A 10,125-nucleotide genomic window follows, 5' to 3' on the forward strand; every position below is an offset into this window, starting at 1 on the left:
AATTAACACGCTTTACTTGATGGGTTTCGATACTCGTAGTATAAAATAGAACAGAGGTTCGAAACTGAAGTTTTATTTCCTTGTTTACCGCCAGTCGATAAATACACGCGCTGCACTTTGGAAATAATTCTTATATCGTTGTGAGAATTTGTTTGATTTCACACCGCCCTGACAATATGAACGCGCGTGAATCAACAATCTTACCCATTACTCAGGCATTTTTTTTGCCACCGAGGATCGCTTCCTTTTTCTGCGAACGCGCATCCTCTATTTCGCTCTAACTTACCTTACAATTAGTTACCGACGCGTGTACAGCCCCACCGAATAGCGGTGCGTTTCGAAACGCATCGGAGCCGCAAACTCGTTAATACTTAAGTGGGCATAGTTACGTAATGCTGAATTACGGGCTGAAAGTGACGATGACACAAAGAAGCCAAGGTCTTCTAACATCTACCTCTTTATTAATAAGACATAATTTACATGAACACTATATAATAGCGACGTTACACTCTAATACACAAAAGTAATAAACCATTAACGATACGAGCCTCCGTACATCTTGCTCGGATCCTATTACATCTTTATGCTACTTAATATACAGAGTGTATCGCGATAAGTGGTACAACCGATCTGGCTCTGATTCCTCGTTCGAAAAGTACATCGAGAATGTGGAATAAAAATTTTCCGTACAACTCGGATCTGCTCTATTCTATCCGCAACACGATCAATCGCACTGCGCAAAAAGAAATATTACACACACTCGATCCCACTTTTCCCACGGGATCACCTCGCTCCCGTTTGCGCCACCACGATAACACCCTGCGCACTTTAAAACTATAGAAAATATATTAATCTTCTCGGTGTAATAGATCGGTGTAACCGTGTAAAACGACGCTGAACGAGCATGATAATTAACGTACTTGTGCTCAGTTTCGTCTCGCCCATCGAGGATCATTCAGTCAATCGCGATTTTTCAGCCGAATATAAAATCACCAGCTATTCCCCGCGCTGACCTAAGATCTCAGTGCCCGAATCGGAGTCCTCGATCGTAAGGCGGCTCGCGGGACCTGCCCTCGACTAGAATTCCGGAAGACACGTCGACGCTCGGCGATTCCGTAATTGCAGACGGACTTTTTGCAAAGGTGTGTTACAATAGACGGGGCTATCTTCGACGTAACGCTTTCGCGAGCACGCGTCTCGTGACGGAGAAAGCAAATCCATCGCTAGGAATGATCGAGGGATCAGTTTGCTCCGGTTACGCGATCGGTAATTTCCTCTGATTAAAAGCTAATCGCGAGATAATCGCCGGACGATGTCGATAAGTAATGGGACGCTGATCGTCACTATGTAGACTTTCGTCGGTCAACGATGGTCGACGAGCCTCTCTGAACTCTCGGTTAGCGCTTAATCATCCGACGAATGAATAGAGGCAGCCTTGAACCATGGTAACCGCCGAATTCCGTCCGTGAGCCAGAGTCGGTTCTCTTTTTATAGTTGCGCTGACATCATTTGTTGCAACTACAATTGACCGCCAGAGTCTTGCTTCGAAGGCTACGTTTCCCTCGGGTAAAGTGCCTCGTGAGTCAGAGGCGCTGCCTTTGGACGCGTTTCAATGAATCGTGAGCTTCGATTGATATTTTTCAGATACTTAAAGAGGGAAGGTGTGCCCTGCGGTTCGAGCCGTTTAAGAGACCAACCGCAAGATTTGCACACACACCGCAACACATTTCTGCTGGGCGGGCAAACGAGTATAAGTCAAATTGTGCCTGAAGCTTGACCAGTTTCTTTTCCGTTCTTTTTTTCTCAATCCAAGTTGAAAGTAAAAGATTCTTTTAAGATTCATATTAAACTTTCACACATAGTCTTCCCGCAAAATTAATAATTCTCCCTTATACTCGCTTGCTCGCTCACCAGAGCAGAGATGGACAGAAATTTTATTTCAATAAAAATTTTGCCCATCTCTGAGACGCAATCGGACGTGTGTTGACCTAGTTTGACGTTGACCATGAATCTTTGACACGGTGGGCTGGATCCTCCAAGATCTTCAACTAATCCCTCAAGCTTCTACAATTTTTCTCTCCACTCTAGCTTATATACGAAACGATACTTCCCCTCTGACACGATTCAAAAGACTATTCTGGTCCAACTGAACCCAGAGCCTCCCAACTTCGATCATCGCCCCTCCAAAAGAAAGGCGCCTCGAGTCTTTCCCTTCCACTCTCGACGACTCTCGATCACCGAGCCGCTAAGTAACCACGATCTACGCAACGAGCCTGAAAGTGCACCTTGCTCCCAGATTCTAGCGATTAATCTGAGGTGTGCGGGCGCTTTCTCGTCGCAGTTTTGTAATCTATCTCTCTCTCCCCCGCGGCTCTCCCCGGCCGTTCGTTGACTCATGGTTCAGGGCTAGGCCCCGGCATCGCCTGCGCCGCGCGTAATAACGTGCGTGCGGCGAGCCGAGCCGCACCGCAAAACTGGGACGCTGCGTGCTGAAAGAGGAGACAATTGTGGGAAGAGGCTGAGAGCGAGATTACCCGCAGCTCCTTCGGCGAGGTTTTCCCTTTTCCGAGGTGGACGCTCGAGCCGCGACGGCCACGGCACAGATGACACGTTCCTCTTTCTTTCCCTCCCACTGATCCGCAGCTCGAGACCAAAGTGCTTTTAGGAGGGCTTAGGAGCGTGGCACATACTTTTTAGCACGGGTACAGTAGAGCTGATAGGCTCTTGGATCAAAGGTGTAAAATGGGAAAAGGTTTGCCGGGGATGGGATTGCTTAGCGCAGGGGTTGAACGAATTTTGGCGAAGGATTTTCTAGAGGATTTTAGATCCATGGCTTTGGAATCGAGGGACCCAGTGGAAACCAGCCACACGCCACTGTTTCGCTATCATATCAGGACGTGGTGGAATTACAGAATTTCGTTGGTTGCACGGACGAATTAATGGCACGAAGAATGGGAAATTTATGCGCATATGCATGCGCCTTGTTTTCCACCGAGCGCCTCTATTCTGGAGGATCTAGTGGTGCTTTATAGTCAGAGGTGGAATTTTTAGCCGAGGAGAATGGTACTTCTATTGATTATTCGATTACATCTAGCCAGTACTTGGAACTCGCCCTCTTTAAAGGTTCGTAGCTTTCCACGAAAGTCCTTTAATTCAGAAGCATACGCGAGATTCTAAATATAAAGGCACAGCTGGCGGATCCTATCTTCCACGCAGGTGAATGATAATTAAGTAGGGGAACTAAAGCATCAAGCATCAACACCACATTGGTCTCGAACTTTGATCAGTTACACGCTGTTACCATACTCCCCCGATATACGCGTACGCGTGCTCCCAGGCGACGGGCACCGAGCGAGGATGCGAGCCACGATGCAAGCTTCCTTTCGGCAAAGATTCGTACGGACTACTTAGTGACCTAACATTCCTGGTCGAGAAAGGGGACCGATCGGTGCAATGAACGGCGCGAAATGGCGGAAAGCTGCGTGGACGAGCGCCTAGAGAAATGAGTCATAACCCGCGTTTTCCCGACGCCCCGTCGCTCTGTCCCCGTGTACAGTTTCAATTCATCGTCGCAAATAAGGCCAGATCCATTAAACCCATTCGTACATACGTGCCGCATGTACCGTGCACACTAATTACACGCCGCGCGTATGTACGTACAAGCGCACAGTGGTCACAGTTCGCAGAGCGCTAAGGCAATCGAGAATAAGGTGCTGCATTGATCGCCGTCTTTCTCCCTACTCCGCGGTACGATTAACGAGCGAATCGTCGGGGTTTCGGGGCATCGATTTCCTTCCAATTCTGCATAAAGCTGGCGCACACTGTGTAGAATAATTTAGCAAAGTCACCGGATGGGGCGCGGAAGATTTCGCGAGCAAATCGATTTCAAAGGGGCGCGGAAAATTTCGCGAGCAAATCGAATTCAAAGGGGCGCGAAATTATGCAGGTATTTGCGGGTAGATAAGGGAATTTACTATCGTCTGACAAGTCGAAGTGAGGATATTTTAAATAATAATTTAATGCAAAGCCAGTGTATATTAATTACTACTTCGGTACTGTTACGTTGGGTGCAGGAGAGAAGCAGCACTTTGAACTCGATTTTCTTGCGAAGTATTTGGTATTAAGCTGCGCGTTTTTAATATATTATTACATATTACGGTGTTCATTAAATGCATGCCAATTGGAGAGAAATCGGTGGCTGGAACTCTATACAGTTCCCTTGCAAGTGGCTGCGTATTATTTAGCATTTGGTCACGATCGCGTAGATCCTGCCCCGTGGCTAGAATACCGGAGTTCTATGTATGCACGAGTAGCGAGTGTAATTCGAGTGGCAATATAAGGTAACACCTTTGTGTGATAACGTTTTTGCTGAAGCGAACTCTCTGTAACCTACATTTCTGAATCTACTCCAATTTGTATCGAAATTGGCAATAAGCTTGAAACCGTAGGGAATAACTCTTTACTCTCTGTAGATGAAGATCTTGGTAATTTCCATTTGCAAATAGAGTGCTTAGACATTACTCTGAATTACTTGGAGCAACGTGGAGCGTTTACTATTGCGGGAGCAACCTCCCTACGCGTCTCGATAGCCATTGATCGATAAAAATGCAAGAAATTGAAAGATTACACGTTGCCAGTGCTCAATTGCAGTCGCAGTCATGCTCGGATTCAGCGAGAAGCTTACAGAGAAATAATTTCTCGAATGAAACACGTTAGAAGGAAATGATTCATTTCTATCTAGAACTATGACCCTCTTATATCACACTCGATATTGGTATTTCCCTCTCTGTGTTTCATTCTCATCGGAACGGTGATAAACGTCCCTCTTCGTTTTTAAGTCCATCGTTTTCCTTCGAATTTCGCTTGGAGTCGGACTGGATGCGTCTTAATCTGCCTGGCAGATTTAATAGCCCCCATTGGCGATGTTAATTCGAGGTCAATTAAGCGCGAACGTGTGTCGAGGGCGAAAGTTTCGACGCGTATGAAGGCCTAATTGTTTTCTGGCCACGTGCGCCGATGCAGCTCGATTTCCTGTTCGGACACGGGCTTGATGCAGACTTGAAGCGAATGCTGATAGGATCGTCAATAAATGGTAGCTGTGGTGAAAGTCCCTCTCGAGGGTAATTACTCCAAACCGATTCGATATTATAATTCCCCTCTCTGAAATACAGGGGTGAGAAGCGTTTAACATTTATCACGTTACCATCAATTCTTTCTAAAGAGTGTTCAAGCTTTCTCTCACCATTACCGCATACACTTCGCTATTTTCATGGGAGATCGATTTGCGATCTAATTTACCTAGATCTGTGAAGACCTTGAGAGACAGTTTTTCGTTGATTTTAGGGTCTCTATATGAAAATGTAATTTGCTTGAGTCATGGAGAAGAATCAGGAAGGCTATCGTTAGTATTAGAAAGAGACCTCGCGACAGAGATCTTACCCTCGTCCCATTGATGAGAATCTTATTGTTCGATGCTAATCAGAATGGCAACAGCCTCGAGAGGAACCTGGAGGATCCGAGTTCCCGCGTGTTTCAACGAAGCTCCGATTCGTCGGATCGAACGGTATCTCGCGGCCGTTCGTATATTTCTATCCAATTATTCGTTAGTTGATAGGATTCGCGACGCGCCGCGCGGGCGCCGACTGGCCGAGCTTCGGCGTGGCTGATACAATTTCCTTGCTTAAAAAACGAGCCGACGTTCCTTTTAAATACTATTTCCAATGTCGCGCCATCCGAGACTATTAAGCCGTCGTTTGATATGCAGTCTAGACGTTCAAGGCCACCAGAAACACTGGACGGAGTCATCTTCGCGTTATCTGACCTTGGCGATGATCCGAACGTCCTCGAAGACGACTGAAACCGTCTTTGGTATACCTCGAGCGAGTGCAGAGAATGAAAGAAATCCGGCGTGCTACTCGAGCCACTATCAAGTGGTGCATTTAATTCCCCTTCAAGGGTACAAGCCAACCAAACGTCCCTCCCCTAACATTCCAACGTTTTCCAACCCCACCAACGTCCGTCCACGGGATTTCTTCCACCCCCCTGCCCGAGTACAGTCCCTTACACGCAGAAGTGAAGGAGAAAACGGTTGAGAAAGACGTTACTGCGCGACGAGGGTCAACAGAACCGCTATTCCAGTGGCCACAACGAGGCTGATCCTGTTAGCCGACGAGGCGGGTATCTCCGGCTGCTCCGGCGCGCTACCGTCCTCCATGTACTGGTAGCTCTTCACCCCGATCTTCGACCTGACCACCCTGTAGTTCGGTTGGCTGACGTTCACGCGATTGTTCAGCACGTTCTGCAGGGAGTTGGTGACGCAGTAGAAGTTCCCCTCCTCGTCGAACGCGAACGTGTCCGGCCACTGCATCCTCTCGTGGTCCCTGGAGATGACCCTCTGCCCGGTGGTGAGCGAGACGGTGGTCTTCGTGTTCCACATGGCCACTGCGTCGTCGGCCAGCAGGCCGAAGTACAGGACGCCGGTGGAGGACATCATCATGCCGTCGGTCTGCGAGTTCTTGGCGCCCAGCTCCTGCACGTGCAGGTCGACGTTGCTCGAGTTGCTCTTGAGCGCGTGCGTCGGCAGGGAGTACACGTCGAACGACGACAGAGGCGAATAGTAGATATGCCTGTTGTTGCTGCTGGCAGGCAGCAGAGCGATCCCGTCCACCGGTATCGGCACGTTCACGGGTGTCTTGGCGACCATGAACCTGACAGCCTCCGGCTTCGCTTTCATCGAGTCGTGACGGATCTTCCAGGAGGTGTTGTTCCGCAGGGAGTAGACGATGATGCCCGGGTCCTCGCGGTCGCTGTCGGTGATGTACGCCAGGCCGCCGTCCTCGTGGTCCAGCACGATGTCGTTCAAGTAGGCGGTCTCGTGGCGGGCCACGTGCTGTGGGAACTCGTAGGACAGCAGCACCTCGCCGTTCTTCTCCAGGTCCAGGATGGCCAGCCGTGGCGGGCAGCCGGGCTTCGTCTCGATCGCCATCGGCGCGACTCGACCGGAGTCGATCACCCACATACGCCCCATGGGGTCCACCTCCATGCTCTGCACGTACTGGAAGGCGGTGCAGTCGCCCACCTTCTGCATCTCCCAGCTGGGGAACGCCGTCAGGTTGGGAGCAGTGACGCGGTCCACCGGGGTGGCAGACGTCACCGCCAGCGCCACCGGGACGCCGTCCCACCAGCGCGGCATCGTCAGGTACATCTTACCCTTCCAGAGCTTCACGCCAGATATGAAGTTGTTCGCCGGGATGTAACTGCCGTGGGCAACCGCGTACTCGTGCTCCTCTTCGGAGGGCCACACCACGTTGATGGTGTTCCACTGGAAGATCACTTGGAAGGGCTCGTGGCAGGTGGCCATGGCCACCAGGAGCAGTAGAATCGTCGGGCTCTTCATGGCGGTTCGGATCGGATCGGGGCCGTAAGTCACTTTCAATCAGGTCGTCGCACTTGCTGTCTTTGACGATGGATGCTGGTCGCGGCTCCTCTACGAAGCTCAGCGGCAGGAAGCAGTCGGAAGGCAGAGCCAGTTGGAAGCTAATATCCGGAACCAGGCGCGGTCTCGGTGCCGGGTCTTCTTCGCGCGGCTTCCGTCTATTCTCGTCGACGAACAGGCGTAACGCGCTCCGCGGAGTATCCGTGGCTTGCCAACTGTGCCGGCTGGCCAAGTGCTTCTGCCTGTCGGCTGTTCAACCTGGTGTCACCCAGCCAACTATCGCGTATGCGTTCTACCGGCTGCAACGCGCTTCTCAGCACAGACCCATCACGCTGGGACGATCGCGATTTGACTGACGAAGACGCGCACCGTCGCTTAGAGAGGCGTCGTTCCCCCACCCGAGCCCCACGCTCGCACACACACAAGCGTGCTACCAGCAGAGGCGCGTCTATCACGGACACCCGGTACATCCCCACCAGCGGACGCGCGAAACCTAGCCACCGACTAGGCGACTACTTACAATTAGCCGTGTCGAGGATGATGCATCGTGGAAATGCAAATTAGAGGTCTCGCTCGAATCACTGCTGGCACCCCGCGGAGATGCTACCAGCAGCTTCTCCGTATTGTCTAATTCCAAGCGGTGATCGCTACCGCGCCGCTTGAAATAGAGCATCAGCTGTCCCAAATCGATGGTTCGATGCACTCGCGGTTCGGGCGTTTGGTAAACGCGTGGGCGTTCTCAGTGTATATAGAAACGGTATTTGAGGAAAGTTGTAGGTGGAATTGGAACAATGGTGAGCGTTTCGACACGAAGGATTGGCACGACTCATTGGTGATACTGACTAATTGCAGATCCCAGACTGTAGATGGATTTGTACTCCTCTGTGTCATTGCTTCCCAAGAAGGGTTTAGAGACCTAGAAACATCAGGGCCCCCGATTCCTCCACCGCTATACTTTTCATCTTCGTTGAATCGACCATTTCGACGAGCTCGTACGACGATATATGGTGCACGGTGAAATTGTCTCGTAAATTGCCGTCGAATTGTCCTCTGATTCTCAATTTCCATCCACGGTCATTGGGTTTAATGCTCTTCTTAGTATTTCGTGATTTTGTTCTTGCTTAGCCCATTGTCGGGCCAAACGAAAGACGTTGAGGCTGAAATGGTACATGGATCGGCACGGTCCAAGGGATAAAGGATAGGTTGTATGGCCGGGCCTGTTTGAAAAGAAGAACGCTTGAAAGGGGTGAGCTAGCTACGGGCTTAGAAAAGACGGTTATGCGGCGCTTTATCTCCCCTCCGGGGAGATGATCCCGAAGATCGATTCAACGACCGTTTCTTCGTCTTCTCCTATGTAGATTGTCTGGAGCTCTGATAAAACTGTCTTCCCTCTCGGTTAAATACCAGCTAAGCACACAAATCAAATGGGTCTTGAGGTTCAGGAGCTCCTTCGATGGGATTCTTGGTAATTCACGGTGAATTCTGGCCAGAACAGCACAGGATAACTTGTCTCGATTCAGTGTCTATCTGTTCGAGCAAACTGATCTTCCACAACACGTGTTTACCACCGATGTCGGTCATCGTTCGAATGTTCTATCGTTTTATCGACACTGTCATGCAAACCGACCACACGCTGATCAGTTTCTCTGCTTCGTGGTCCATTGATCCCAATAGAGTGAAATGGATCATAGAATGCACGAGACGACCGCAATGGATATCCATCCTGCGGTCTGCGACCCCGTCGAATCCAGATTTCCTTTGAATTCCTTCGTAAAATTGATAAAGGAGCTTAATAAGTGTATCGTGCAACGCTTCGACTACTTTCGATTATTCAGGGTGAAAACACCCTTGGAAAAAAATACAAAAAATTGACAGTTCCTTGTATCGGGGTGCTCCAAAATCTGCAAGCTCCCAAAGAAATGCACATATTACTCTGTGGAAAAAAATCGGGATAAAATCAAATGGAACAAAAATTATTCATTTATTTAGCAATATCTGTTGGCAGTCTTTAAAATTTCAAAGAGTGCAAAGTAATCTGTTTTTCCGATCTTCACTGCAGCGTTGGAACACGATTTTTGTAGTGGCTTATAGCTCATCTAGCGAATCTTCTTTTACATACCTCCACTGACTCGAAACGGCGTCCCTGTGACGGAAGTTTCAATTCGGTAAACAGAAAAAGTCGCGCGGTGTTTGGTCAGATGAATGCGGACCTTGTGGAATGATATTCGTCGAGTTTTTCGCTAAAAAGCAGGGCTGGATAAAATAAACTTTTGTAATAGATAAATAGAAATAAATACCTTTATTCCTTCGAGTGACACAGGATTTGGCAAATAAGCTTTTCTTTCAAGTAGTAGATAGTTACATAAAGAAATAGTATTTCAAATATATATTTTAATACTAACTCGTGCTAATACTATTGTGAAATGAGTATTCATCATTGAAATATAAGAAAATTGTCTGTTAAATACCTCGTGTCTCAAATAATGACTGATTGATAACATAAAAAATGTGCGTAAACATACATAACCTTGATTTTTGATCGACTTTGGCGCGCACTTTTCTTTCTCTTATTTTTCATGTCTGCAAACACTCGATCCCGAAGGCTTCTTGCGACATTTCGATGCTTTTCCAACGGTTAAATTCGCTTCTAACAGAAAATTCAACGTAAACATTGCAAACTCTGCTCGATT

At 48.7% G+C, this 10,125-nt stretch overlaps 1 protein-coding gene across 1 annotated transcript; it reads right to left on the bottom strand.

Annotated features, from left to right (window-relative positions):
• Positions 1-439: 439 nt before the first annotated feature.
• LOC143375548 (major royal jelly protein 1) lies at positions 440-7,800 on the bottom strand. Its single transcript, XM_076824774.1, has one exon. The coding sequence runs from the start codon at positions 7,394-7,396 to the stop codon at positions 6,101-6,103; it is 1,296 nt and encodes a 431-aa protein (XP_076680889.1). The 5' UTR covers positions 7,397-7,800; the 3' UTR covers positions 440-6,100.
• Between the last annotated feature and the right edge of the window lie 2,325 nt (positions 7,801-10,125).

The sequence above is a fragment of the Andrena cerasifolii genome, chromosome 12, assembly GCF_050908995.1.
Source record: "Andrena cerasifolii isolate SP2316 chromosome 12, iyAndCera1_principal, whole genome shotgun sequence".
Taxonomy (NCBI): domain Eukaryota; kingdom Metazoa; phylum Arthropoda; class Insecta; order Hymenoptera; family Andrenidae; genus Andrena; species Andrena cerasifolii.

What these genes read in the sequence shown, in the direction of transcription:
- LOC143375548 (XM_076824774.1), bottom strand. Translation starts at nt 7,396, where the DNA reads ATGAAGAGCCCGACGATTCTACTGCTCCTGGTGGCCATGGCCACCTGC.